A 27,765-nucleotide genomic window follows, 5' to 3' on the forward strand; every position below is an offset into this window, starting at 1 on the left:
GCCTTGCCTTTTCCTCCTCCTCCTCCTCCTCCTCCCCCTCCCTCTCTGCCCCTCCTCTCCCCTTCTTGCTCCTTCCCTATCTCCATCCCCTCTTTTCCTCCTCCTCCTCCTCCTTTCCCCATCTCCCCCCTCCCCACATCCATCCCCCCTCCTCCTCCACTGGCTTCCTATAGGGCTTTGGGAGGGCTTCCTCTCAGGCTGACTCCCTTCCCCAGATGTAGGCCCTGGGATTAATCTGGCATTCATGGCATTCTCGCACTTGTCCTCCCCTGCCCCCTGCTTGGTCACAGGGCAGGCTGAGCTTGGCTGCCATCCTCTGCCTAGGGGAGCTGGCTGGCTCTGCTCTGTGAGCCCCTCCGGCAGGGACTGTGCCAGACGTGTCCAGGCGCCAGGGCCCATTTGCCCTTCCTCAGAGGAGTTCAGCAGCACAGCCTGGGGAAGAGGTGGGCAGAGGGCGCTCCCTTAGTGCCAGTGAGATGTGCCCCCCTCAAGGCTGTGCCTTCAGGGGCCCTGGGTGAAGGCTCAACCAGGGGAGATGTGGAGCCCTGCAGACCCTCAGCAAGGCCCAAAGCTCCCCCAGTTGCACCGTACTGGGGTCCTGGGTTTGGGCTCCTCTCATCAGAGCCTCATTATTCTCTTCCCACCCATCCATCATGGGGCAGTTGGCAAAGCCTTGTCTCCTGGGAGAGGCCATGCTGGGTGCTGGGGCACAGAGGCAGGACTAGGGAGGATTTCTGCCCTCAAGATGCCTCATTGGGTCCAGGAAGTGCTCTAAATTTCTTATTATCAGAGAAATGCAAATCAAAAGAACTCAGAGGTATCCCCTCACCCCCAGCAGATTGGCTCACCAGACAGAATAATCAATGCTGGAGGGGATGTGGCAAAGTCAGGACATTCATGCATTGCTGGTAGAGTTGGGAATTGATCCACCCATTCTGCAGGGCAATTTGGAACTATGCCCAAAGGGCGATAAAAGACTGTCTGCCCTTTGACCCAGCCATAGCACTGCTGGGTTTGTACCCCAAAGAGATAATGGACAAAAAGACTTGTACAAAAATATTCATCGCTGCGCTCTTTGTGGTGGCCAAAAATTGGAAAACGAGGGGATGCCCTTCAATTGGGGAATGGCTGAACAAATTGTGGTATCTGATGGGGATGGAATCCTACTGTGCTAAAAGGGATAATAAAGTGGAGGGATTCCATGTGAACAGGGACGACCTCCAGGAAGTGACACAAGCACAGAACCACAGCATTGTACACAGACGGATACATTGTAGCATGATCGAATGTAACTGACTTCCCTACTAGCAGCAGTGCAATGACCCAGCACAACCCCAAGGGGCTGAGGAGAAAGAATGCAGCTGCTCTCCACATCCTGAGGAAGAACCGTGGGAGCAGAGAGCAGAAGGAAAGCCTGGGACAGATTCGGGGTTCAGCTTTCAAAGGTTAGGACAAAAATGAATACAGTGGACAGACAGGGCATGAACTGATAAGGACCCAGGGGTGGGCGGTGCCCAGCAGCTGGGGAGGAGGGGTAGAGACAACCCCAGTCATGGAACCCTGGAGAATACTTTAAAATAAAATCAACTCAAATCCTTGAGCCACCTCCTCCCTGGAGCCCTCCTGGATCTCCCTGGGCCCCTTTGGAAACTATGACCTTGCAGTGAGGCTGCTGGTCACAGAGAGTCAGGAGGTGGCTCCACCCAAGTGCACACAGAGGTGTTGCTGCTCTGGCCCCACTAGACATGCTGGGGATTCTTTCCTCCAGGCCTCCGGGCTCAAGTGGTGTCTCCCAGACTCCTTCAAGTCCTTCATTCCCCCAAGATGAAGGTCAAGCCCCACCTGTGTGGGAAGTCTTCCTCCCCCTCCCCCTCTGCCCCCTCCCCCATCCTCCTCACTTTACCAATAAGGAAACTGAGGCAGAGGCAGCCTTCCACAGGATTGCCCCAAATAGTGTCTGAGGCAGAACTTAAACTCGGCTCTTTGGGACTCACTGCCCGGCTGCCCTTCTGGGACCTCTAGGGACTGACCCTCCAGGGACAGCTCAGCCCCAGCTGCCAAAGGGCCCCTCCCTTACCCAACTGCTCTGGTTCCCCGTTACTGCTCCACTGAGGGTTCCTGGCTGGGCTGGCCTCAGTTTCCTCATCTGTAAGGGGGACCAGCCTGGATCCAGGGCTTTGCAGCTGGCCCTCCCCTGCCTGGAGGGCCCTGCCGCCCCCTCCCCCCCAAGCCAGCCCCATTCCGGGCCACGAGACTCGCCTCCCTCCCTCCCTCCGGGACTGGGTGGGGTGGGGCGGGGGCGGGGCTCTGAGGGCGGCCTTGGGGCGGGGCTGCGGGGGCTTCAAGGGCTGGGCTGGTGCGCCTTCCCCGCAGACCTGCCAAGGCCAAGGGAGCATCTGGAGCCTCCTCCGACCTATTGCTCCAGCGGGAAGACTAAGGCCAGCTGCCATGCTGCTGTGGTGGTTCGTGCTCCTGGCCAGCGGGCTTCCCTGGCTGCCTGCAGGTATGGAGGGGGGGGCCGGCCGCTCTGGCCAGCATCCTCCCGGGGAGCCTCCAAGGAGGTGGCCGGGGCCAGAGGTCAACCCCGGGCCCATGTGGCTGCAGGTGGTGGCGCTGGGCCCCCTCCCCCTGGCCCCCCCACTCTGGGCCCCCTGCCCCCCCACTCTGGGCCCCCCTCCCCATGGCCCCCCCACTCTGGGCCCCCTGCCCCTGCCCCCCCTGCCCCTCCCCATGGCCCCCTGCCCCCCTGGCCCCCCCACTCTGGGCCCCCTCCCCCTGCCCCCCTGGCCCCCCCACTCTGGGCCCCCCCTGCCCCTGCCCCCCACTCTGGGCCCCCTGCCCCCCAGCCCCCCCTCCCCCTCCCCATGGCCCCCTGCCCCTGCCCCCTTCCCTTGGGCCCCCCTCCCCCTGCCCCCCCACTCTGGGCCCCCCCTCCCCATGGCCCCCTGCCCCTGCCCCCCTTCCCTGGGCCCCCTCCCCCTGCCCCCCCACTCTGGGCCCCCTCCCCCTGCCCCCCCTCCCCATGGCCCTCTGCCCCTGGCCCCCCCACTATGGGCCCCCCTGCCCCTCCCCCCCCTCCCCATGGCCCCTGGCCCCCCTCCCCTGGGCCCCCTCCCTCTGCCCCTGCCCCCCCCCCCCACTCTGGGCTCTCTCCTCCAGCCACCCAGGACTCTTGTGCCAGCCACTGTGGCTTGGCCAGGGCCAACTGCTCGTGCCACGTGACCTGCCCATCCCTGAACTCCTGCTGCCCCGACTACAGGAGCTTCTGCCCCGAGATCCTGCCCTACTCGGGCTCCGTGATGGGCGGCAAGGACTTCGTGCTGCTGGGGGCCGAGCCCTGGCTGCCCCCCGCCTCGGTGACCTCCGTGCTCTGCCGGTGAGCCTGGGTGGACCCCAGGGGTGCCGGGGGAGGGCCGCCCTGGGCAATGCCAGTTCTCCCCGTCAGACGGGTACGGGTGGGCGAAGCTCTGTGGGAGGGAGAGCCAGGGTGGGGCCCCCCGGCGGAGCCTCCTCTGCAGCCTCTTTTGGCTCCAGCTTCCGAGAGAGCGTCCAGACTCGGGGCTACGTGGACGGCGAGGGCAGGATCCACTGCGTGTCGCCCCTCCTGTACGAAAGCGGCTGGATTCCTTTTGGCGTGTCCCTGGACGGCGGCAGGACGTTCCCCAGCTCTGGGGCCTGGCTGGCAGGTAACAGCCTCTTCCCCTGGCCAGTGCTGGAGCCTGACCTCCGCACTGTTCTCCACGCTCTGGGGCTGCCTTGGCACCACTGAGGCCCAGAGAGGGCCTGCTCTAGAACGGAGGCCTCCCTGCTCCTGCGCTCCCCTCTGCCCTGGACCGGGCCCAGATTGGCAAGGGGCTGCCAAGAGAGCTCATCTGCAGCCACCCCTTGCGTCCAGGCTGCCCCTTAGTGCCAGGCCCCCGAAGGCACTCAGCCACAGTGGGAGCAGGGCCCGGGTGCCAAACCACAGCAGTCTGGTTCCTGCTGCCCCTCCCTGCCCCACACCTTCTCCTGTCAAACCAGCCCTCGGCCTGGTCCTGGAAAGGAGCCCCACAGGGGAAGGGCGAGGGTCCCGGCCTACGGCTGCTCCCAGCTGGCCTTATCTATCAAAGGAGGAGCTTCTGCACCTGAGCTCAAGCTGCCTCTGTTCTGTGATCCTGTTTTCTCAGATGGCAGCTAGGTCCTCTGATCTCAGCTCTAGGGTTGCGGCCAGGTGAGGGGGCAAAGACATCCTCCTCCCAGCTGCACCTGGCATTTCCTGACTGTGCATACTCCCTAGGTGAGGTGGGAGGGCCTTAGGTGAGGACCATTGGAACCCCCAGCTCTTGTCCATTTCACCTCTGCCCTATTCTTGTCCATTTCAGCTCTCCTCCATCTCTTGTCCATTTCAGCTCTCCTCCATCTCTTGTCCATTTCACCTGCTCCATCTCTTGTCCATTTCAGCTCTCCTCCATCTCTTGTCCATTTCAGCTCTCCTCCATCTCTTGTCCATTTCACCTGCTCCATCTCTTGTCCATTTCAGCTCTCCTCCATCTCTTGTCCATTTCACCTGCTCCATCTCTTGTCCATTTCACCTGCTCCATCTCTTGTCCATTTCAGCTCTCCTCCATCTCTTGTCCATTTCACCTGCTCCATCTCTTGTCCATTTCAGCTCTCCTCCATCTCTTGTCCATTTCACCTCTCCTCCATCTCTTGTCCATTTCACCTCTCCTCCATCTCTTGCCCGATTCACCTCTGGCCCATCTCTTGGTGGGGGAAAGTGGTCCTTCTCAGCTGCAGCCCATCTGTCCAGTTCACCAAAGTGATTTTCCTGAGGGGTAGATTTGATCCTGTCACATCACCTCAGTGGCTCCCTATTGTCTCCAGAAGCAAACACAAAATGTCTTCAAATCCCCAGCCCATTGCTCCATCAGATGGCATCCAGGGTTGCACATGCTGACTGTGGGGGCTGGAGCTTTGTTGCTTGGTAATTAAGATTTCAAGACAAGAATGCTAGAGACCCACAAGGCCAGAAGGGCTGGATGAGAACAGGTGGAGATCTTGGACAGAGAGTGCCCCTGCAGGGAGGGCCTCAGGGCCCTGGAGCCAGAGGGACCCTCCGGGCCAGTGTGGACATCCCTGGCTTCTCCAGAGGGAGAACTTCTGCCCCTTCAAGGGAGAGGCTTGAGCCCCCTTCCTAGACCCTGTAGTGCAGCATTGGAATTCACAGTCCAGGCCTCTGCCCACAGGTTATCCCTTTGCCAGGTCAGCCCAAGGGAGGAGACTTCTGGGGGGCAGCAGACAAAGGAAATCCTGAGTGAGCCCTGTGGCTGCAGGGCCAGGAAGGAGAGAGGGAGAGGGAGAGGGGGCCCTCTGGGCCTGCCTTCCTGGTGTTTGGTCCCTTTCTGAGGCACCTACTGGGCACTCCCAGCCCCCGGGGCTGCCACACTAAGGCCCTCCTCTGTCTCCATCTTCTTCATGCAATGCTTCTCCCCCCTCCCCCCAGTCCATCCCAGCAAAGTGTCCCCCACTGAGAAGAGTGAGCTGGTCAATGAGACCAAGTGGCAGTATTACGGGACCCCCGGGGTCAACGGCACCCTCACCCTTTCCTGGAACCGCCTCCTGTTGCCTGATGCCAAAGTCAACATCGAGCTGTGGGGCTACCAAGAGACGGGTGAGGCTGGGGGGAGGGGAGGCACAGGTCTGAAGGGGGGAGCCTAGAGACTATAAAGGCTGACTGGCTCATTTTTCAGAGGGGGAAACTGAGGCCAGGAGGGTGCTGAGGTAGCTAGGAAAGGGCGGGCAGGGATGTCCTCTTGGCCAGGACACTGCAGGCAGGTGCGGTGGGGAGGGGGGGGCATTCAGGGGTCAGGCCAACCCGAAATGCTTGGGCCCCTCTAGGCACGCCCTACTCTGACGAGTGGAAGGCTGAGTGGTCGTACCTGTACACCCTGGTCAGGGACCTCCCCAACGGCAGCAATTTCACCTTCGTCCCAAAGCCGGCTGAGCCCCAGTATCAGAGCTGGGAGGTGGGCGCCCTGCGGGTCACCGGGAGCAGCCGTGCGGCTGGAGAGAGGTGAGCCCCGCCGCCGGGCCCGCTTCCCCTCCGGGAGGGGGAGGCCCGAGCCTGCCCGCTGGTGCCATGTCTGCCTCCCCTGCAGGGACGTGCCCGCGGTGTGGAGCAACGAGCACGCGCTGGCCTGGCACCTGGGCGAGGACTTCCGTCGGGATTCGGCTGCCTGGGCCTCCGCCAAGTGCCTGCACTGGGCCGCGCTGGACAAAGGACTGCCCAACTTCCTGGAGGAGATCGAGGACTGCCCCTGCACCCTGGCCCAGGCTCGCGCCGACACCGGGAGGTTCTTTGTGAGTGCCGCGGGGGGAGGGGGAGGCCCCGGCTGGGGCGGGGCGCCAGGGGCACCCGTGCCAATGGCCGACTCTCCTTCAGGCCGATTACGGCTGTGACATAGAGCAGAACAGCGTGTGCACCTACCATCCCGAGGCCGTGCACTGTGTGCGGAGCATCCAGGCCAGGTAGGAGCCCGCTGCGGCGCTGCCCTCGCTGGGCCTCAGTTTCCCCACCTGTCCCCCGGGCTCACGTGCTCCCACTCCCTTGGGTCGGACGGGGGGAGGGGACCTGGGGGGGCCCTCCTGGCCCTGACCCTCCCCTCCCCCCAGCCCCCGCTACGCCTCGGGGCAGCAGTGCTGCTACTCGGCCCAGGGGACGCAGGTGCTGACCAGAGACACGTCGAGCGGCAGCACCCCAGACCGGGGCCACGACTGGGGCTCCCCCCCCTACGGGCGGCCCCCACGGGTGCCCGGCCTCTCCCACTGGCTCAACGACGTCATCACCTTCTACTACTGCTGCCTGTGGTCGGACAACTGTCTCTCGTACCTGAGCCTGCGGCCCTCCAGCGACTGCCGCAGCTACCGGCCGCCCCACCTGGGTGAGGGCTGGGGGGGGGCCTGCAGGGGCTGCTGGGAGCCTGCCTTGCCAGGGTGGGGGGCCTTCGGGTGCCCGCCGAGGAGCCCCCCAACCCCTCTTGTCCTGTGCCCAGCTTCGGCCTTCGGGGACCCTCACTTCGTCACCTTCGACGGCGTCAGCTTCACGTTCAACGGCCGCGGCGAGTACGTCCTGGTGCAGTCGGAGCTCCCGCAGCTGCTGGTGCAGGCTCGAACCCGGGCGGCCAGCAGGGCCGACGGTGAGCTCCGGGGCCCCTTCCAAAGCCCACCCGCCAAGGGGTGCCAGTGGGGGCAGGCAGGACCCCCAGAGGCCCTCGTGGGAAGGGCCCCGGAGAGCACTGCCCGAGGCACTGAGGCTCCGGCTCCCCTCCAGGTGCCCAGGCCTCCGCGACGGGCATCTCGGCGGTGGCGGTGAAGGAGGGCACCTCGGACGTGCTGGAGGCCCGGCTCGGGGACACCCCTGCCAGGCCCCTCGAGGTGCTGCTGAATCAGAGGCTCCTGAACTTCTCCGAGCAGCCTTGGATGGACCTGAAAGGTGAGATTCCCGGGAGGAGGGGCCCAGGGCATGGCGGAACCAGCACCTGGAAGGCCCCGGCTGAGGAGGTGGGGAGGCGTCAGAGCCACAGGCTCAGCCACCTGCTCTCCCCGGATCACCATCTGGGGGAGGCCGGGGTGCTCTGCCCCCCGCCACCCCCCGCTCTCGTGGGCCTGCCTTGGCCCTTGCAGGGAGTCACGGGCACGTGGAGGCCCTCCTGCTCCCCATTCCGCTCCATCGTCTCCCTCGGACTCTCCAGCGTCCAGGGATGCCTTTAGCTCTGGAGACCCCACGGCTGTCGCTCCATTTCCACGCATGGCCTTCTGGGCACTCACAGTAAAGGAAAAGCGGGAATAACCCAGGAAGGCCTCAGTGAGCGCCCACAGACAGGCCTGTCTGGTGACGTGCTCTCTGGGCTGGGTAGGCCTCCTGGCTCGCCAGAAAAGAGGCGCCTCCTTGGTTGACCTGTATTGTGTGCATCCCTCCCAGCTCAGACTTATCTGATGCTCTCTGGAGCTTCCCTTTCACTTCACTTCTCTGTGAAGGGTCAAAGTCCTTTGGGAGTCTTTCTATGCAGGGTCCCACCTTCCCCTGAGCTTTATCTTTGATCTGACTGTCCTGCCTCACATTCAAAAACATCAGCTGCTTCCTCCTTAGTCTGAGTCAGAATAACTTGGCAGCCGGATACCCTTGTGGATGCCCAACCCTGAGCAGCCTCTGCCCTCCACGTGTCTGAACGAAGGGCCTGGAAGGACAGCCGGAAAGCCTCTGCTTGGGATGCTCCGGGGGAGCAATCCAGACTGGCACCAGGAGTCCAGGGTTCAGGGTTCAAATGCTGCTTCCAGTCTGGTTCTCTGGGAGGCTGAGTGGGAGCTCTAGGACCCAAGGCCTGCTGAGGCGGCCCATCACCAGGGAGTCCCGCAGTCTACCTCTTCCCAGGGCTTCTGGTCACTGCGCAAAGGGAGGCCTTCCTCCCTCCCTCCTCCCCTTTGGCCTAGACACAGAGGCCTGCAGGAGGCAGTAGGGCACGGATGGAGCTTGGTTGGCCTGCTTCTTTGGTTCCTCCTGGGCTGGCCCGGGGAGGGGGGGAAGGGGGGGAAGAAAGCTGGGCCTGGCCAAGCCTCAGCTCCTCTCCTAGGCATGTTCCTGTCCATGTCCGGGACCCACAAGGCATCGGTGATGCTGGACTCTGGGGCCGGCCTGGAAATCCAGGCCCACGAAGCCTTCTTGAGCCTCAGCGTCTTTCTCCCTGACAAGTTCCTGGCTCGCACCTGGGGCCTCCTGGGGACCCTCAACGGGCTCTCGGCCGACGACTTCACCCTGAGGAACGGGAGCGTCCTGCCCCTCGACGTTGCCTCCAGGCCCCAGCAGCTGCTCGAGTTTGGGGCCGACTGTGAGTAACCCCGGCCTCAGGGGGGCGGCGGGGCGGCCCGTTTGACACAAGAGGAAGCCAAGGTCAGAGCGGGGCTCATGGCTCCCGGAGGAAGGTGGCAACAGGGGCTCACCTCCACCAGAGGGTCCTCCAGGCTTTCCCCAAAGCCCCTTCCTTCGAGGGCATCTCTCGACACCCCCCCCCCCCCCCCCGGCTTCAGTAGCGCCTGTGAGTCCTCGGAGACACCTGAGCCTTCTCTCCCAACACCCTGGAGGGCTTCTGCTCCGCTGCGGGCGCAGACACAAGCCGGACGTCACTCAGCCACCCTCTGCCCTGACTAGCCCCCGGGCAGGAGCCCCCCTCCCCCACTTCCTGGCTCCCTGCCTTTCCAGGGAAGCCTGGGATGGGCTGGAGCAGCACAGGTGGGAGGCCGGCCGGCCGGATGGGTGGATGGATGGACAGACAGATGGACGGATGGTGCATGTCACGATGGCCGCCTGCAGAACAAGGGGAGATTCAAGCAGAGTCTGGCAGGGCCGCCACGCGTGGCCCGCAGAGCCGGTCGGAGGCTGTGCTGGCTCCCTTTGGAGTGGACGCTGGTGCTGCCGAGGCCCAGAGATCAGGCAGGGCTGCTGGCATCTGCCCGGCTGCCCCCCCCCCCCCCCGTCACTATAGATCCCTTCTAAAGCCAGGATACCCCACAAGGCCGCCCCCCTCCCGCTGACCTTTGCCCTGGCAGCCCATCAGCAGACACCTATTAAATGCCGCTGTGTGCTGGCGAGGTGGTGCCGGTGGGACCGTTCAGACACCTCTTCCTGGGTTCAAATCTGGCCTAGCCGCGTGGCCCTGGGCAAGTCGCTCAATCTCTGCCTGCCTCGGTTTCCTGGAGGGGGCCCGGCCCGGCCCCCAGCAGCCCCTCCCCGTGTCTCCTCAGGGGCCATCCGGAACGACTCCTCCCTGTTCACGTACGATTCCCGGGCTCTGGTGGACGCGTACCTGCTGGGGCCCAAGCACGACCCCACCTTCCTGCCCACGCTCGCCCCTGGGCCCCTGAGCCCGGCGGTGGCCGCCCTCTGCCAGAACGACTCCTTCTGCCAGTTCGATGCCCTCGTCACTGGGAGGCTGGACCTGGGCAACGCCACGCAAGCGGCCCACAAGAGGCACCAGCAGCTTCAGCAGAGCCTGCAACCAGGTGAGCAGAGCGGGGGCAGAACCTGTGCCCGAGGCTGGGAGGTTCCGGAGGCTGAGCAGACCTGCCGCGGGCGCCTAGAACCCAGGGCCGACCTGAGGGAGACGACGGGGATGGAGGCCACCCGGCCCCTCTGGGGCTCAGCCTCAGCACAGGCCCGAAGGCGGTCTTCCAGGGCGATGGAGGACAGGAAATCCTCCGGCCGCTGGGAGGCTCCCCAGCCCGAGGGACGGTGGGCCCCGGGCACAGGAGGAGGCTGTCTGCAGGACCCTCCGGGGCACCCTGAGGCTGCCCCGTCCTGGGAAAGGTGGGGAGTGAGGAGAGGGGGCAGGAGGGTGGGAGTGAGAGGCGAGGCAGAGGCCAGACGGCCGCCGTTTTCCGGTCAAGCGTGAGAGACGCGGCCTGAGCCGCGAGAGGAGGGAGGGAGCGAGCGGGTCACTCTGCTGGGCCCAGGCCAGATGGCAGCACGAAGGTCCCCACCTTCATTCAGGAGGGCCTGGGCTGGCTGAAGCCGGGACGGGAGGAATGTGTAGCCAGTGCCTGGGAGAGCCCCTGGAGGGCCTAGGGAAGGGGAGGCAGGAGGAAGCAGGGACAACAGCAGCTTTGGGCCAGATAAGGGTGTTTCAGGGCCTGAGGACAGCCAGGTGGCTCAGTGGATAGAGCCAGGCCTGGATTCAAATCAGACCTCATTCACTTCCTCACTGTGGGACCCGACATTCAGCACCCATTGTAAGGCAGAGAGGAAGCCTTCTGGGCTCTCCTGACAGGCCCCTCATGCCCCGGCTGTGTTTTCTCAGTGGTCTGCTGTGGTTGGCTTCCTCCCCCCAAACACGGCAAGAAGAACGGGACCAGGTACCTTGTGGGCTCCTCCGTACTCTTCAGCTGCGCGCCAGGCTTTACACTGAGAGGCTCCGAGGAGCGGAAGTGCCAGCCCGACGGCACGTGGTCAGGGAGTCCGCCGCAATGCAGGCCAGGTAGGAAGGGTCCGGTGGTGGCGGCGGCGGACCCTGTGGGGTGACCCTCAGAGGCTCAGCCAGGCGAAAGGCTCTGGGGCAGAGCTCCTGTCTTCCAGCCCACAGCTGGGCAGCAGCTGCCCAGGGCGTCTCCAGAGGGGAGGCCGAGAGCCTGAGTCTGAGGAAGGGGGGCCCCAGCAGCCTCTCACGCCCCCTAAGCCTTCTCTCTCTGTTTCCCCTTGAAGAGCCCGACCAAATGATGCTCCTGGGAATCCTCTTTGGGATTCTGGGGGTCCTGGCTCTGGTTGGCTTGGGCTATGAGCTGGTGAAGAGGAGGAAGAGGAGAACATAGAAGCCTCAGAAAGCCAATATGGCGTCTGCCCCCCACCAGGGGGCCTGTGACGACCTGGGCACCCACCCCCCATCCTTGCCTGGACGTCAGTCCCCAGCTCGAAGCACATCCATCCCCCCGCTGCGTGGAGCCGGTGTTCCTCACCAATACAACAAGCCTCCCCCCAGCACGGACCCCATCCGCAGCCTCATACCCGTCCCCCATGGGGTCTCCGGTGTGCTACCCACTCCCAGAGTGGGCATCGATCCGGCCCCAGAGGGCCTGTGGAAAGGAGTTGAACTCCAAAGCACAGAGGCTGCTTCCAGGAGAGAAGGCCAGGACCCTGCAGGACCCAGGAGCCAGTGGGGTGCCCCAGCCAAGGGGGAGCGGGAAGCTGGGGCGGCCCTTGGCCTCATCAAGAATCCCCTCCCTTGCCCTGCCAGCCTCTGCTACTGGAACTTTTCTTTGAATGTGCCCGGGCTCCACAGTGCCCATCCCAGGCCATCATTTGGCCACTGGTTTTTTACAATAAAGCTGTTCCCGGCCCAGCGGCCCAAGTCTCCCTTTGCTGAGGCCAGGGGAAAAGTGCACAACCCCACAGGGTAGCTGATCCCAGAGAGAGCTGGCACATGAGGGGTGAATCAGGGGACTGAAGTGGCTGGAGGCGGGTAACTGCTTCTCCCAGGGAAAGGCCTGGCCACCACTCAGTGGTCCAAATGTGAGGAAGGGCCCCAGATAGGGGGGACCTGGCACTTGCTGGATCCCAGAGTCCCAATCAGGCCAAACCTTCCTAATGAGAGCTGTCCTACAGCGAGATGGTCCTCCTGGGAAGGTGGTGAGCTTACCATCGCCGGAGGTATTCAAGAAGAAACTTGATAGCCCCCCTGGATGAGGGACAGGAGTGGCAGTAAAGGGGGGAGACCTGAGTCTCACACATGGAGAAGGAGCCCCAAAATTTGGTAGCTCAGGCCCACAGGGCTCTTTGAGTTTGGGGCTCTTGCTTGTGACTTGCACCATAAAGGAAAGGCAGGCTCTAAGCCGCCTTTCTAAGTGTGGTGAAGGCCAGGAAGGGATGTCCTCAGCCCAGTACCCCAGCCTTGGATCCCCCCTCCTGCCCCCTCTGGTCCTGCGCCTCTGCTACTGAGCCCACTGGGACAGGACCACCCCACTGCCGCAGAGGCCCTGGCAGTCCTGCTCTCCTGACCTCACTCATCCCTCCCCCACTCTGGAGCATGGTGGCCTCTGGCCTTGAGCCCCTCTTTCTTCCCTCCTTTGTTTCATCATATTAGACTGCATAGCATTGAGCCAGGGCCATCCCTCTGCTACTCCATCTTGCCTTCTGTAGCAAATGCCCCCCCTCCCCCATCTTCAGCCTTCTGGAACTTGGCACCTGCACTCCAACCCTTCCCCCTCTCCTCTTCCCTTCTCACTGTCCAGCCCCCCAGATCCAAGCCGGAGCCAAGAAGGAAGGCAAGTGAACAGCAGGATGGCCCAGAGAGGGGCCCCACAACCCTGCTGGAGGAGCTCCAGGCACCATGTGGGCCCTGAGCCTTTCTTCTCTCAATGGCTCTCCTCAACTCTGCTGCTTCCTGGCCCCCCTTTTCAGCCATGCTTTCAACTGGCACAAAATCCCCCACAGGGGCTGTTGGCTGTGGCACACTACCACTGGTGCTCAGTGGGGAGAGGGTCCCCTGGGCCTGGGAAGGGCTTGGAAGTCCTATTTACCTCCCACCCAAGCTGTGCTGCATTCCTCTGCTGTCCTCTTTACTTGCTTCCTGAGCCTAACAGTGGGCAGGCTTGGAGGACCTCTTGGTCTCCCATGACTGATGTTCCCACCCTACTGACTCATGGGAAGACTGGATGGGAGGAACCAGCCCTAAAGGGGAGTTCTGGGGTCCCCCCAAGCCCCTCAAAGCACACAGACTCTGGAGGACAAACTCCAGGGAGCAACACTTGGCTGTTCTGGGTGGCTACTGGGTGGCTTTTAGAAGAGTGATCTCAGGTGACACTCCTACTCTAGAAGCTTCTAGGGCTCCCGAGGCAAAGTCTGCCATGGAATTCATGCCCCACAGGCCACATTGGCCTATCTTGTCCATCATGGCTCCCCTGCTGCCCAGAGGAAAGCGTGGGTACACTGGGTTCTCGGGAGGCAATGCCCCAACTTACCCGGTCCCATGGCCCTTCCGCCATCCCACTGAGACTGTGCCTGCCCCAGGACACCCAGTCAGCACTGAGCCAACCCCAGGGGAAGGCCGCTCACTAAGGGGACAGGCTTTGTGCAAAAAGGGGGCTTCAAGCAGGAAGCCAGGGGCCAAGAAGAGCTTGAGAAGGTACCCAGGATGGAAGCGCAGGACCGGGTGCCCCTGGCATGTGCACAGTAGGCGCTTAATAAATATTGAGGGACTGACTGGTGCAGGAGGAGTAGCCAGTCTCAGAGGACGATGGGGTCCAAGAGGGCTAGAAAGGCGGGGGAGCCCAGACGAGGCCCCCCAGCTCTCCTGAGCTCATCCCGGATGCCCACCGAGTGCGCCCCTCCCGGCTCTGGGGCAGCCAGCCTCCTCCAGCAGAAGCAAGCTGGCCCGGCTGGTTCAGGGTAGTTAGAAGAGCAGCAGCAATAATTAATTAGGATGACTTGTGGAAGGACAGCCCAGCCCCGCCCCCAGGCTTGAGGGCTGCTGCCAGCCAGAGGGGCACTGAAGCTAGGCTGCGAGCCCGGGGCCTTGCAGGGTCAGAGAAGCCCCTCCAGCATCTGACGTGGCAGGTAGGCCTGTGGACAGAATCCCTTGTCCTGGCATTGCCAGTCCTGCCCCCTCTGGCGGTGCTGTGGGCTTGTTGGGGAAGCAGCACATGTGACGGAGGGAGGGGTGCCAGGCTGCAGGCTGCCCCTTCCCTGACCCGGCCCAGGACGCCCCTCCCATACATGCACAGCAGGACTGGGTACGGTACGTGGGGTCTTTGTGGAGGGTGAAAGCAGGAAGTGGGCAGCAGCTTGTGCACTGACCAGGGAGGCAGAACTGAGGGGAATCCCCTTCCCAGAGCTTCGCAGAACCAAGAACCTGGGACGATCCACCACAAAAGGCAGGAGGCCCAACACAGTTGCCTTCCAAGGAGCTGGGCCATGCCCAAATGGCAGGAACCTGGTCCTGGTCAAGTGGGCAGGAAGTGGAGGAAGCCGGGATTGGCACTGGGGGCTTTGCCTTCACCATCCCTGAAGTCGGGGGCCAGAGCCATCTGACCCGGGTCTCCCTTTCCCCCGACATCAGCCAGGGTCTTCCTGACTCATGAGCCTGGACACCAGTGAACTCGGCGCCCATTAGTGAGATGCGAGGGTCTGGCCAGAGGCCAGTATCAGCTTAGTCTGGGGCTGTCCCGGTCACTCTTCCCTTCTGAATGGTAGAACCCTTTAGTAAGTGACTGGTTGGGCTGGGCACACTTAGGAAGTCCACTTTGCAGATGGGCATCAGCTTGTTCCTCCAAAGGACGGGGCTCTTGGTAGCCAGCCCCCACCCAGGCTGCTTGCAGTGCCTCAGTGGGCATGGGAGCCTGGAAAAACCAAGTTAGAACTGAGGAGAGGCACTTGAGGTTCTGAGGGGTGACCCGGAGGGTGCTGCCCAAGGAGAGCCACATGGGCAGGGCTGGCTTTGGGGGAGACTCCCCTGGACAGATCGGAGAAGCCGGGTCAGAGAGGTCCTGGAGGATGATTGCTATGTCATTGCAGGGAAAAGGAGCCTACCTTGGGTGGAATGGGACAGGCTAGGCTGGACAGGAGTCATGGAAATTACCACCCTTCTGTGTGGCAGGCACTACACTGGCTGCTGGCCCTGGGGACACACACACAGACCAAAGTGAGCCAGCCTTGGCTTACTTGGGGCCACCAGGTATGGAGGGGGCATAAACTCAAAGCTGGGCGAAGCTCCCTGGAGAAGAGGGCATCAGGCAAGGCCTCACCTGGAAGTAGCAGCAGGCTTGTTGTGCTTGGAAGGAGGCGAGAAGGGAGGGACCCAAGGGCCTGCCTAGGCAAAGGCTTCGGGAGCAGCAGGTGAAATATCCTGCATAAGGAATTGCTAGGAATCCTAGGCCAGCTGGCTGGGATGGAGAGTGCAGGAAGGGATGGATGGGAAATTGGGGGTGCAGAGGGCCAGTGAGAAGGGGCTGGCCCCAGGGAGGTCAAGGACGCCCACCCTGGCCCTCCTCTGAGGCTGAGAGCTAAGAGGATGGAATCAGGCCAGACCTCAGAACCAGAGATGGCAGGCCTTGGCACATATGGCATATTGTGTGACTACATCCTGGCAGCCAAGAATGGTTCTGACTTCTACCCAGAGAGCCCCCATTCATGGTGCAAGCCAGGCTTCTCCGGAGTGCTGGGGGGGGGGGGCCTAGTCTAGGCCCCCAAAGAGCAGGCAGTCAGACAGTCACTGGGCAGGGACCCTGGGCAGCCTGGCCTCAATCCTAGCCACCCCCCCCATTCCCCATCTGAATCCCTCTGGGGCTGTCATGGCCCAGCCCTCATCCAGTGACTCATCCCTTCTGGCCACTTCAATCTCACAATACTTCTGTGGAACTCCAAGCTCTGATGAAAGAGCTCCACAGGCAGCCCTGGGAAGGAGGGAGGGAGGGAGGGAGGGAGGAAGCCTTCAACTTGGCCCCACCCCCAAAGCAGGGGTGGGGGGACACAGTGGGGGGCAGAACATGGGAAGCAGTCTGGGATGGGTATGGCATGGAGCCCCTAAAAGGTTCACCATCACTGGCCTAGGTTGTCCCCATGACTGCATAGGTTCCATCCGAGCTTTGGATGGCCAAAGAGCTAGACCAAAGCAATGGATCGAAGGTGCAAACTACTTGGGGACTTCCCCCAGTCTGGAAGGTGGGAAGGTTTGTCCCTCAGGAAGTACCTGCCTGGGGGAAGCCATCGGTGGCTCTGGCAGGTCAGGCGAGAGGCTTGATGGCAGGCGCCCAGGGAGGTGGTCCTGAGGCTCTTCCTGGAGAGTTGGGAAAAGGGGTCTGAAGGGAATGCGTGGCTCCCTCCCCACTACCCCTGGCCTGCCCTCCATCAGCCTCCTCCCCCTGTCCTATCCCGAAGGCCGGGGCTTGGGCTCTCCCAGGGCACTGAGCCTCCAGCTAGAGACAGAGAGCTCTTATGGAAGGGAGGCAGCTCGGTGGTGGAGTAGACAGCACCAGGCCTGGAGTCGGGAAGATCTGAGTTCAAACCCTGCTTCACACTTCTCAGAGAGTGACTGGGTAAATCACAGTTTGCCTCAGTTTCCTCATCTGTCAAATGCACTGGAAAGGACATGGCAAAGCACTCCAGTATCTCTCCAAGAAAACTCCAAATGGGGTCACCAAGAGTCAGATATACTGAACTGCAAGTGCCTCACCACCATTAATCAACAAACGCTTGAGTGCCGTCCATGTGCCAGGGACTGTGTGAATGCCCCAAAGCCCATCCAGGCCCAGTTATGGAGGAGACAACATGCAAACACACATGCACAGAGCAAGCTGCCCAGAAAGAAACAGGAAACAATGAACAGAGGAAGGCACTAGGCTGAAGAGGGGCTCGAGAAGGCTTCCTGGAGGAGGGGAGATTTTAGGTCAGCAGTCTAGGAAGAGGAGGGACAGCCGGAGACCAGCCAGAAAAAAAACAAAACGCCCTGAACCGAGAGATGGAGGGCCTTGGTTGTGGAACAGCTGGGAGGCCAGTCACCGGAATGAAGAGTGCCTGCAAAGGGAGGAGGGGGCAGGGCATGAAGGGTTTTGAATGCCAAGCAGAGCTCTTCACATGTGATCTTGGAGGTGCTAGGGAGCCACTGAGGTTTATTGAGGGAGGGCAAACCCCGTTTGGTGGCTGAATGGGAGTGAGCTTTGCCCTCAAGCCTCCCAGATGTGAGGTGAAGATGGGCAGTGCCAGACGAGAGGCTGCAGGGCGCAATCCAGGAGGAATGTCTCAGAAAATGGCCAGGTCTTGGCGCCATACTGGAGCTGGAGGGTGAGAAAGAAGGCTGGAAGGGCCCTGGTTGTTAGCCAGAGGGACAGGGAGGAAGCAGGCAAGTGGGAGCTGACATGGCTGAGGGGGATAGCTAAGCACAGTAGGGGGGCACATTTAGGGCAGCCAAGAGGTGAGCCTGGAGCCTGGCAGAGGCATATGTGAGAGATGGTCAGGAAATCCTCGTTCCCCCAGGGAAGCAGGGAGTTCTCAGTGGCCTATCTTGGCCTGTGAACCTGGGAGTGGATACTTTGGGCCAAATGTCCTTTCTTGGATGACTTAGCAAGTGCCCTTCCCTGAAGGTTGATGGAAGCTAGGGAGGCTGCTGGATGCGTCATCAATGCCCAACCACCCGTCAGGCAGAGCATGAATGAGGACCTGACACCCTGTCCTCCACTTGGGCACATCCTTCAAGGCACAGCTCCAGCACCCCCACCTTAGCTCCCTATGCTGTTCCCAGCCACCTCATCCATTCTCAACTCCACACCCATTGTTTGCCTTCAGAAGGACCTCGTCTACCTCCTGCCACACTGTGTAGGGCTTACTGTGCTAGTGAATGAGTGCACGTCCTTATGGGAGGGCAGGACCTCCCCTGCAGGAGAGGCTCCACTACCACAGGAGGCTTCCTCTCTGCCGCTGTTGGTTGGCCTTCGACTTGAGGAGGCCCTGCTGCCCTATCCACTGCTCCCAGGTTATATTCGACCTGAACAAACTAAGGGCCCTGCGAGCTGGCTCGCCAAGGAGCAGTGGCTTGGGCTGCAGGGGACAGAGGCCAAGGCATCTAGTGTCTGGTGGGGCTCAGAGCACTCGCCAGCACATCCTCTTGTATGTCTGGGGCAGACGCCCTTGCCCTGGCTTAGCCAAGCTGCCAAGGTGGTTCACAGGCTGGCTGGTAGGCGCCAGAGGAGGAGCCCTGAGAAGGGCTGCCCACACTGGCACCCAGAGGGCCCGATCACCCCTCTTCCTCAGCTTAGGGGGGGCTCATCCCCAGACCCCCAGGCCCAGGATGTGCACTTGCAGCGTTTCTCAACTTCCCCAGAGGCCTTGAGTCACCTCAGCCTTTGACTCCTGAACCTCCTGGATCAGCCCAGCTTGCTGGGTATGTTTGGTCACTTGGACGCTTTCCCAGACAGGGGAGAGGATTATTCTTCCAGCCTGCTGAGGCCTTGAGCCTGAGAGAGGGGATGGAAGGACTCTGGGCATGGGGGGGCGGGGTGCCCCTGAGGGTGTCTGACATGCTTCCTAGAGGGAGGACAGGAAGCATGGGAAACCAGGGATTCCCTGGAGGAGCTCCTGGGGCATCCTTAGAGACCCGTGGGCTGGGCACCAAGAGTAAGAGTGAATTAGAGGGTTAGCCTACCCTGGTCATTCCTTGCCTGTGGGGGCCCTTCAGGCTTGTAGGCCTGGGGCCAGTCCAGCTAACCCAGACCCAATATCCCTAGATATTGTTCTGCACAAGTGGGCTGATCCAGAATTTGGCCCAAGGAGCCAGCCCAGGCCCTGGTTCCTGCGTGTCTGTGCCCATTCCTGACACCACATACTGGGGAGCCAAAGGGGGATGGCACAACCAGAGATGCAGGCAATGACTAGGTGGGGCCCATACTGAGCCTGAGTGCTTTCATCCCAGAGGAGGATGTGTCTGATGACTAGCTGGGGTAGGAGGCCTGGGACTTTGGCCTAGCTGGGGCAAAAGGAATGGGACTTCGGCCTAGCTGGGGCAGGGAGGCATGGGACTTCGGCCTAGCTGGGGTGGGGGGGGGGGCACGGGACTTCGGCCTAGCTGGGGTGGAGGAGCACGGGACTTCGGCCTAGCTGGGGTGGGGGGGGCACAGGATTTCAGCCTCAGCAGAGCTGCTTCCAGAGTGCTCTGGATGGGGATGGGGACGGGTCAGCTCTTTTGACAGACACTTACGGGCTGAGGAAGCTCCAGACTTTGCACAGCAGCCCACTGTAATTCTTGGCAATCTTTATTAACTGGGCCCACTTGGACAATGAGCTCCATGAGAATTGCTGAGGGCCAATTTGGGCCAAGAGCAGGCATACCCCACGGGGTTCTGGGGTGGAGAGTCTCAGGAACAGTGGATAGATGCAAGTGCAAGGAGATGCTTTTGGAGGGGAGCCTAGAGGCAATTAGGTGGCAGCGATGGGGCTGTGTGACCCTGGGCCAGTCATTCCACCTGGGTTTCCTCATCTGGGAAATGGGAGAGAATTGAGCCGGCCTCCGGGGTCAAGTGAAGTGAGTGGAGATTTGTGTCTTGCCTGCAGTAAGCACCGCAGAAACGTGGACTTATTATTGTGGTGGCTCCACAGCCTGTGGGGGTCTCCCAGCCTTCAGGCCCTGCCTGAACCCAGAGGAGGAAGAGGCCAGGGCCACGGGCAGAGCTCGCTCCTTCCTGGGCCTTGGCTGCTGGCTCGTCCCAGCCCCCAGGCCCAGGGACAGCGAGGAAGGAACAAGGAAGACTGGGAGGCCGAGCCAGGGAGAGCCGCCACTGCCTCTGGCTACAGTGGCCTCCCTCCCGCTTCCCAGGGCCCGGCTCTGGCCTAGTAGCCAGCTGCCTCCCCCAGCTTCCTCTCATCTGATTCGGCGTAGATGCAGCCCCTGGCATCCTGGGCCACCGCCTGGACCACGTTCAGCCAGAACTTGGTTTCCTGCCGCTGATGTCCCCGGCTAACGAGCCCGTCCTGGACCTCCTGCAGCAGAAGGCAGCAGGCAGGAAAGGCCCAGGTGAGGCTGAGGCCCGGGCCCTGGCAGGGAAGTCGAGGCCCGGGGAGGGGCCGGAGCCTCACCTGGGCGAAGTCGGGCTCGAAGAGGACCTCCATTGTGGGCCGCACGTGGAGGATCTTCGCCTTGATGGCTTCGTGAAGGTCCAGCCCAAACCACAGGTTGTTCATGATGGCCTGGAGCAGGAGGGAGAGCCGGGGTGAGCAGAGGGCTGCTGGGCAGCGGGAGGCCCGTGGGATGGGCCGCGGCACTCACCAGGGCTGTGGCCGGAAGGATCATCTCCCCTCCGGAGCCCCCGATCACCAGCTTGGCCTTCCGGTCTTGGGAGAGGAGGATGGACGGCACCATCAGGGAGGGGGGCCGCTCCCCTGGAGCTGCGACACACACACACACACACACACGTTGCTGAGACGCCCGGGGCCGCTCCGGCCTTCTTCTGGGGGGCCCCGGTGCGTCCAGAGAGGCCTTCCCAGCCGCCATGCTTGCTTCCAGATGAGGGCCCCCCGCGGCTGCTGGGGCCTGTCATCCCCACCCCCCCGGCACTTGCCAATGGGAAGATTCTCTTTTCTTGGGGGGGACAGGCCCCTGTTTCTCTGGCTAAAACTGCCCCCCTAGACCTTTCCTGAACCCTGGGCCATATGTCCGGGCAGTTGGGCCCCAGGAGAAGGCTGGGGGGGGGGGCAGACCAACCGTGCCCTCCTCCTGGCCCAGCTAGGCAATCGGTACATCCCATAGAGCACCAGGCCTGGAGGCAGGAAGACCTGGGTTCAAATCTGGCCTCAGACACTTGCTGGCTGGGTGAGCCTGGCCAAGTCACTTGGCCCTTCTTTGCCTCAGTTCCTCAGTTCCAAAATGGGGACCCACTCACCCGGAAGGAAACAGCAAAGCCCTTGGGTGCCTTTGTCACAAGGCTGACAGCCCAAATCCCAGGCCCTGTGTCCTCCCTTCTAGGCTGGTGACACTGCCCTGGTATCCCAGCCGGGTCAGGCCTGGGTCCCTTCCAGTCACTGGCCTCCTGGGCCTCTCTCCCCACACCACTGACCACTGGCCCCCCAGACAGTCCAGGACTTGGTGAGTCGTTCCAGGCCTTTGTCCTGAAGAGTTTCAGGAAGTGTCCAGGGCAAGAGGAGGACCCGAGTTCAAGTCCAGCCCCAGACACGTCCTTGGCTAGTCACTTCACCCTGTTGGCCTGTTTTCCCCTCTGTGCAATGGGCTAGAGAAGGCTGCAGCCACATGGAGAGGGGGAGAGGGGGTGAGGCTCTGGTGGCTGAGGGACTTGGCAGCCCTTCATTTCCTTCCACTGGAAGAGCAGCCCAAACAGAGTTTGTGGTTCCCCCTTCAACAGGACAAGAATGTTAGCCACGAGAGAAACCTCCAAGGGGTGTATGTGTATGTGTGTGTGAGCAGTATCCGACTCTCACCCCATTTGGGGTTTCCTGGCACAGATGCCGCAGGGGTGGCCATGTCCTTCCCTGGATTGTTTGACAGAGGACGAAATGGTGGCAGACGAGGTGAAGTGACTTGCCCAGGATCCCACAGCTTAGAAGTGTTGGGCTGGATTTGAACTCAGGTCCAGGCCCAGAGGTCTATCCACTGTATCACCCGTCTGCTGCTCAGAGAGGTGGGGCTCCCCAGGGTGCTTGAGGCTGGCTCCTTGGGGTCCCTAAGTCAGCAGGCAAACCTTAGTGCGTGGCTCCTTTGGACCACGACCATAGCTCCTTGGCTGGGCACCGGTCCTTTTCTCAAGGAGGGGTTCTCCCCTCGCCCAGGCAGAGGCACTAGACTTCTGAGAGATGCCAGCAGGGCCACCTGCCCCAGTGATGGTGAACCTGTTAGCGACGGTGTGCCGTGTTCCCCCAGGAGGGAGGAAGTGCTCCCATTGGGCCCTTTGAGTAACGCCCCACATGGTTTGCCGCCACATCTCGGTGAGAGCAGACAGGCTCCCCAGGGGCAAAATGGCGGCGGGAGCTGCACAAGCCATTCCCGGGAGACCCTGCTGAGTGGGGAGCCCTAAGAGAAGGGGCCCTGCAGCCGAGCAGACCAAGATGGCCGTCCTGGAAGGCCACTTGGTTTGGGCTTCTCCAAAGAGCCCCGAATGGCCTCCGCCAGGCTTCCTTTTTCCTCCGGGGAGCCGCGTCCCTCCTGCTCAGTCCCAGGAAGGGCTCCGTCTTACCTGGGTCCAGCAGCTCGCCGGAGTCTGGCCTCGTCCTCCAGCACAGGTCCAGGAGCTGGTTGTTGAGAATCAGCCCAGTCCTCGGGGAATACACCATGGAGCCGAACCTGGGCGGACACGGGGAGGGCCCGCTGGGGGGCGTCTCCCTCCCTCCTCCTCCCCCCGCTCCCGGGCTGCCTCCCCGGGCGGCTCTCCCTCTGCTCGTGGGGTCTCCCCGTCCCTCCAGCAGCGCCCCTTCCCGGCCTCTGCCTCCTGGAGGCCCTCCTTCAAGACGACTCCCGCCATTCCCCAGCCGCCAGAGAAGAACCCGCCTGGGCTCATCCGTCCCCCAGCCCGGGCGCCCGGGCCCCGGCCTCAAGTCTCTGGGCTCCTCCAATCCGGGACCTCGTCGCCAGGCCTCCCTGCCTCCCGAGGCCTGCGGGCAGGGCGGCCACACGAGGGCCCTGCCGCCCCGGCCCTTCCCGGGCTGCACCGGCCCCTCCACCTGGGCCTCTTGGGCCGTCCTTTGGGGGTGAGCACTGGGCAATGCCAGTGGGCACTGCTTGGGAAGGGGGTGATGCCCGCGGGCAGGGGGCGCCATTGGAGGGGGCCACTGCAAGCAGGCACTCGGGCTGGTGTCGGGCTCAGCTCCGTCTCTACCTCCCGGCCCCCAGGCTGCCCCGTCTCTACCTCCCGGCCCCGGGGCTGCCCGTCTCTACCTCCCGGCCCCGGGCTGCCCCGTCTCTACCTCCCGCCCCGGGGCTGCCCCGTCTCTACCTCCCGGCCCCGGGCTGCCCCGTCTCTACCTCCCGCCCCGGGACTGCCCCGTCTCTACCGCCCGGCCCCGGGCTGCCCCGTCTCTACCTCCCGGCCCCGGGGCTGCCCGTCTCTACCTCCCGGCCCCGGGCTGCCCCGTCTCTACCTCCCGCCCCGGGGCTGCCCCGTCTCTACCTCCCGGCCGGGAACCCTCCAGGGCACTGCCCGGCCTCCCGTCTCTTCCGCTGCTCGTTCCAGGCCCGTCAGTTGCCCTCCGGGCGCCTCTCGCCCTCCTCCCCCCTCAGGCACCGCAGGGGTCCGCCAAGGCCAGGCCTTTGTGCTGGCATTCCAGGCCTCGACGTGACCCCTTTGCCCCCCCTTGCAGGACAGCCCTCGCCCGCCCGCTTCTGTGGGGCGAGGCTGGGACGCCGCCTCCTGCGGGAAGCCCGCCCTGATTGGAGGCCGGGGTCTTCGCCGGCCCCACTCACGGGGTGTTGATGGTGCTGGTGGCGGACACGGCGCTGCCGTCGGGGCCCAGCACGGCCACGTGGGAGGTGCCCGTCTCCTGGCCGCCGGCGCCCGGCAGGCTGACGTTGTAGTGGGCGGCCGGCCGGTCTCCCCGGGGCCCGATGAGGGCCCGGACCCTCTGCGCCAGCTCCTCGCTCAGCAGGTCCAGGCGGCCGCCCTGCCGGGGGGGCCACAGAGCCTGGTCTCGGGACGAGGGCTGGGGGGGCCGCTCCGAGCCTCGGTGCCCCCCCCCGCCCGGGCCTCACCAGGGGTTCAGGGTGGCTCCGAGGGTCCCGGAGGGCCCACTTGAGCCCACTGGCGAACTTGAGGGTCTCCACCACGCGGTGGTACGTGTCCACCTTCCCGTCCGGGGAGAAGCGGAAGCCTGGAGGGCAGGGAGGGTGCAGGAGGCTCACTACCTGCCCCCTGGGCAGCCCGAGATGCCTCCCGCCAGACGTGAAGCCCGCCTCCTCCAGGAAGCCTTCCCCAACAGGCTGTGCAGGCGGCCTCCCGGGGCCTCCTGGGGCCGGCACCCAGAGGTGGGGGCGCCTGGCTCGCGCTCATGCCGGCACTACCGCCATCAGCCCTGTTCTACAGGCAAGGAAACTGAGGCACGGGGCAGTCAAAGGGCTTGCCAGGATGGGGCAGTCTCCCCTACCTCGGAGCACGTTGAGGACAAAGCCCAGGAGGGCGCCTCCGGCGGGCGGCGGGGGCGTGTACAGGGTGTAGTTCCCAAGGCTCACAGTCAGGGGCTCGGCCACCTCCGCCTGGAAGCCCGCCAGGTCCTCCCTGGTGAGTGTGCCGCCTGAGGGCAGAAGCGCGGGTGAGTCCAGCGGCCCCGCCCCCGGCTGTGGCCCCGCCCCGCCCCGCCCCGCCCCCAGCCTGGGCCGCACCTTCCCCCCCGAGGTCAGCCAGGAGGCTCTCGGCCAGCGCCCCGGTGTACAGCTCGTCGGCGCCCTTCTCGGCCACCGTCTCCAGGGTGCGCGCCAGCTCGGGCCAGGGCAGCGGCTCGCCTTCCGCCAGGGGGCGGCTCCCGTTGAAGAAGAGGCGGCTGGGGAGGGGAGCGGAGGGTGGGCGGGGCTCAAGCCCGGAGAGGGGCTGCCCCCCCCAGGGATGCCATGCCGCCTCCTCCAGGAAGCTCTCCAGGAGCGGGCGCTCACCCCAGGGAGGAGCCGCGGATGGCCGGAGACAGGAAGCTGTTGAGGAAGAGGCTCAGGACCCGGGGCACCCGGAGGCCTTCCCGGAGGAGGCGGATGGTGGGCTGGAAGAGCTGGGCCCAGGGCAGGCGGCCGTGGCGCTGGTGCGCCAGCTGGTAGCCCCGCAGCTCCCCGGGGACGCCGATCCAGTAGGCGCCTGGGGTAGACGGAGCGGGGGAGCGAGGACCGGGCTAGCTGGGCTGGGCTGGGCGGAGGAGGCCCCGCCCCGCCGAGCTGAGCTCCGCCCCGTCGCTCACCGCGCCCCAGGAGCCGAGCCCCGCCCCTTACATCGCCCCGCCCCCTCCCCTCGCCCAAGCAGCTGAGCTCCGCCCCCAACTCGCCCATTGAGCCGAGCCCCGCCCCTTACATCGCTCCGCCACGCCCGCCGGAGCTCAGCTCCGCCCCCTCCCCTCGCCCAAGCAGCTGAGCTCCGCCCCCTCCCCTCCCCTCCCCTCCACTCTGCCTCTCGCCCCAGGAGGTGGGCTCTGTCCCTGCCTCACCCGCGGGAGCTGAGCTCCGCCCTTTACCCCGCCCCGAGCTCCGCCCTCGCCACGCCCACTGAGCTCTGCTCCGCCCGCCCCCTGACCGCGCCCCAGGAGCCGAGCTCCGCCCCCGCCTCGCCCACTGAGCTCCGCCCCGCCCCCTCACCTCGGCCCAGCGGCTGGTCGGTGGAGCAGCGCTGCTGCAGCCCCCGCGGGGCGCTCCTGGGCACCGTCTCCCGCGCGTTGATCACCTCGAGCTGCCCTGGGGGGGCGGGGGGTCAGCCTTCCCTTCGGGGGACACCGAGCCCAGGGCAGGGGCGTCCACACTTACCTGTGCTGCCATTGTAGACGGTGAAGATGACCCCGCCCCCCAGCCCCATGCTCTGCGGGTTGAGCACCGCCGTGCACAGCAGCGCCGCGATGGCCGCGTCCACCGGGGAGCCGCCGCGCCGCAGGGTGTCCCTGGGGGGGGGGAGCCCGTCAGCGCCGGCCCTGGCAGGCTCCCGGCGCCCCCTTCTCCTGGTAGTCTCTCCCGAAGACGATCCCGGGGTCCGGGGGGCGCTCACCTGCCGATGGCCGAGCAGCGCGGGGTGTCGGCGGCCACGGCGGCCGTCCGGTAGCTGGCGGCGGGGCACGTGGCAGCGGCGCGGCCCAGGGTGCAGGCGGCTGCGATGATGGCGGCCAGGAGGCCGGCGGCCAGCAGGATGAGGCAGACGGCGCGGCCCCCCGGCCTGGCCATGGCCGCTTCTTGCGGGCTCCGCTTCCGAGTGACTCTGGCTCGGCGCCCCGCTCCCGGGAGCCAGCACAGCTGGGAGGGGCCTGCGCCGGGGGGCGGGGCTGTGGACCCAGATCCCATCCCCCGCCGGCAGCCGAGGCCAAGGTCAGCCGAGAAGGGGAGCAGGGATCGGCTGAAAAGGATCCGGGAAGTCAGTGGACCACAAGCTCCAGCCCAGAAAGGACCTAAGGCTGGGGGGAGGGGGGGACTCCACCGTGCCCCAGAGAGTGCAGGTAGTGAGCTCCCGGTGTGAGCCCCTGCTGGGCTCTCGCCCTACCACTGCCTGGAACGCATCTGTGAAATGGGCACAGGGATGGAGTCCACTCTCAGTGCCCCTGGCTCCTCCCTGACCTGCCCATGGGGAGCTCACTACCTTCCCTGATGGGGAGGATGGCCCCCTGCAGCCCGATGGCAACACTGCCCAGCCCTTCCTCATTCTTAGCAAGCCTGGAGGCCTTCTGGGAGGGGGTTGTTTGAGGAAGTGGAGGCTCCCGACTCTACCCTCGCTGAGGCCGGGATGGTGCCCCAGGTGGCCCAGAATGGCCTTCTCACTCAGCTGGTGGGCTGTGGGAAGGGTGCTGGGAGAGTGAGGAGGAGGGAGGGCCGAGCTGGAGGCCAGGCCCCCACAGTCCGAAGGGGGCCCTGAATGCCGAACGGAATTCCAGGGCTCCCCTGGTGTGCAGAGACACAGAGAGGGGCCGCGCACCCCAGAATATACACTGTGACCCACTCGGGGCTGACCTCACCCCCAGTCTAGAACTGTCTCCGCCTCGGACTCATCACCAGCCTCAGTTTACCTGCATCCTTCCAGCTCACCCCCCAGCCGGGGGAAGCCCAGGCCCCTCTTCAGGAGGCTCCGAGAGGCCCATCACAGACCTCCAGGTCCCCCCTCTCTTGGCCTCTTCTTTCTTTCCAGGGTCCTCTTCTGCCCCGGGGCTCAGGCCCGGCTGGCACGCAGTAGGTGTTTCACAAGTGCTCACTGACTGGGCGCCTGGCAGCATCGTTTTCCTGGGATGCTCCCTGGACTTTCCTGCTCAGCCGAAGGCCCGCGGGCCCAGCTCTCCACGGCTCTCCTCCTGGTACTTGGATGGAAGTGTGGCACCTCCTCCAGGCTGTCCACCCAGTTCTCTCCAAAGCTCATTCTTCCCTGAGGGAAGATGAAGCAGAGGCTCCTCCTGGAGCGGACGAGCTGGCTGGGGATAGGTTTCCGCAGGAAGTCACCACCTCCGAGGCCAGCCCCATCATTCTACCTGGGAGCAGAAGGCCTGGGGAGTGCCCTGGGCAGAGGCAGGATTTGAACCCGGGCTTGTGACTAAAGCCCAGAGCTTCCTGCCTGCGGGGGCTCCTTCCTTCGATCTTCACCCAGACGCTCTGCACCAAGCCACCTGCCTCTTCCTCCTGCACGAGCTCCCCCGAACTCTGGTCTGCGGCACGTCCAGTCTGAGATGGAAGGGAGCTCGGGACTGGGACCCGAACCCAGAGCCGCGGAGCCGCCGAGGCAGCCGCCCAGAGAGGGTGAACAAAGCTGAGGCTTCTGGTGAGGCCGAGGCTAAAAAGCACCAGGCAGGGAGAGTGCTCCGGGTGGGGGGTTCAGCCCGGCCAAAGGTGGGGAGATGGGAGATGGGAGTGAGGCAGGAATTGGCCGGAGTCCTTCCAAGTGACTTTAGCTCCCAGGGCTGCTGGGTAGCGCAGTGGGTGGACAGAGCACCCCGGAGGTCCTGGTTCAGATCTGCTTCCAGACACTTTTTGACCGGGTGACCCTGGACAAGTCACTTCACCCCATTTGCCTAGTCCTTGTCCTTAGGCTTATTACTAAGATGGCGAGGGAGGAAGGGGCTGCACTCAGGTTGCCCTTTCTCGGAGGCACGTGGCGTTTTTT

At 63.9% G+C, this 27,765-nt stretch overlaps 2 protein-coding genes across 5 annotated transcripts; one reads left to right on the forward strand and one right to left on the reverse strand.

Annotated features, from left to right (window-relative positions):
- The first annotated feature begins 7 nt into the window (after window positions 1–7).
- On the forward strand, window positions 8–11,867 carry SUSD2 (sushi domain containing 2). The gene is made up of 15 exons (XM_056821168.1): window positions 8–1,445; window positions 2,374–2,503; window positions 3,160–3,376; window positions 3,535–3,686; window positions 5,483–5,650; window positions 5,878–6,052; window positions 6,138–6,339; window positions 6,422–6,507; window positions 6,652–6,920; window positions 7,032–7,175; window positions 7,310–7,471; window positions 8,610–8,864; window positions 9,778–10,035; window positions 10,830–11,006; window positions 11,231–11,867. The coding sequence occupies exons 2-15, from the start codon at window positions 2,449–2,451 to the stop codon at window positions 11,335–11,337; spliced, it is 2,427 nt and encodes an 808-aa protein (XP_056677146.1). The 5' UTR covers window positions 8–1,445; window positions 2,374–2,448; the 3' UTR covers window positions 11,338–11,867.
- Window positions 11,868–19,245: 7,378 nt separating this feature from the next.
- Window positions 19,246–27,665, reverse strand: GGT5 (gamma-glutamyltransferase 5). 4 transcript variants are annotated; one of them, XM_056821188.1, is made up of 12 exons: window positions 25,678–25,997; window positions 25,443–25,573; window positions 25,278–25,373; window positions 24,594–24,786; window positions 24,327–24,484; window positions 24,092–24,238; window positions 23,700–23,818; window positions 23,415–23,611; window positions 22,192–22,298; window positions 20,274–20,392; window positions 20,084–20,194; window positions 19,246–19,987 (listed from the first exon to the last, which is right to left on the reverse strand). In XM_056821188.1, exons 1-12 carry the CDS (start codon window positions 25,965–25,967, stop codon window positions 19,838–19,840), a joined length of 1,818 nt encoding a protein of 605 aa, XP_056677166.1. In that variant the 5' UTR covers window positions 25,968–25,997; the 3' UTR covers window positions 19,246–19,837. The 4 variants fall into 4 exon arrangements, with proteins under 4 accessions (XP_056677166.1, XP_056677165.1, XP_056677167.1 ...); XM_056821187.1 differs by having other exon boundaries at window positions 19,246–20,194; window positions 25,678–27,647; XM_056821190.1 differs by lacking the exons at window positions 19,246–19,987; window positions 20,084–20,194; window positions 20,274–20,392 and adding an exon at window positions 21,492–21,681 and having other exon boundaries at window positions 25,678–27,658.
- Window positions 27,666–27,765: the final 100 nt, after the last annotated feature.

The sequence above is a fragment of the Monodelphis domestica genome, chromosome 3 (genome assembly GCF_027887165.1).
Source record: "Monodelphis domestica isolate mMonDom1 chromosome 3, mMonDom1.pri, whole genome shotgun sequence".
NCBI lineage: Eukaryota > Metazoa > Chordata > Mammalia > Didelphimorphia > Didelphidae > Monodelphis > Monodelphis domestica.

Bases quoted from the DNA above. Each gene is read 5' to 3' on its own strand.
- GGT5 (XM_056821187.1), bottom strand. From the start codon at position 25,967: ATGGGATCTGGGTCCACAGCCCCGCCCCCCGGCGCAGGCCCCTCCCAG. The intron at 24,485-24,593 runs GTGAGCGCCCGC...TCCCCTCCCCAG, and splicing joins ATCCGCGGCTCCTCCCTGGG to CCGCCTCTTCTTCAACGGGA. The intron at 23,612-23,699 runs GTGAGGCCCGGG...CCCCCCCGGCAG, and splicing joins GGAGCCACCCTGAACCCCTG to GGCGGCCGCCTGGACCTGCT.
- SUSD2 (XM_056821168.1), top strand. From the start codon at position 2,449: ATGCTGCTGTGGTGGTTCGTGCTCCTGGCCAGCGGGCTTCCCTGGCTG. The intron at 3,687-5,482 runs GTAACAGCCTCT...CCCTCCCCCCAG, and splicing joins CTCTGGGGCCTGGCTGGCAG to TCCATCCCAGCAAAGTGTCC. The intron at 6,921-7,031 runs GTGAGGGCTGGG...TCCTGTGCCCAG, and splicing joins CTACCGGCCGCCCCACCTGG to CTTCGGCCTTCGGGGACCCT.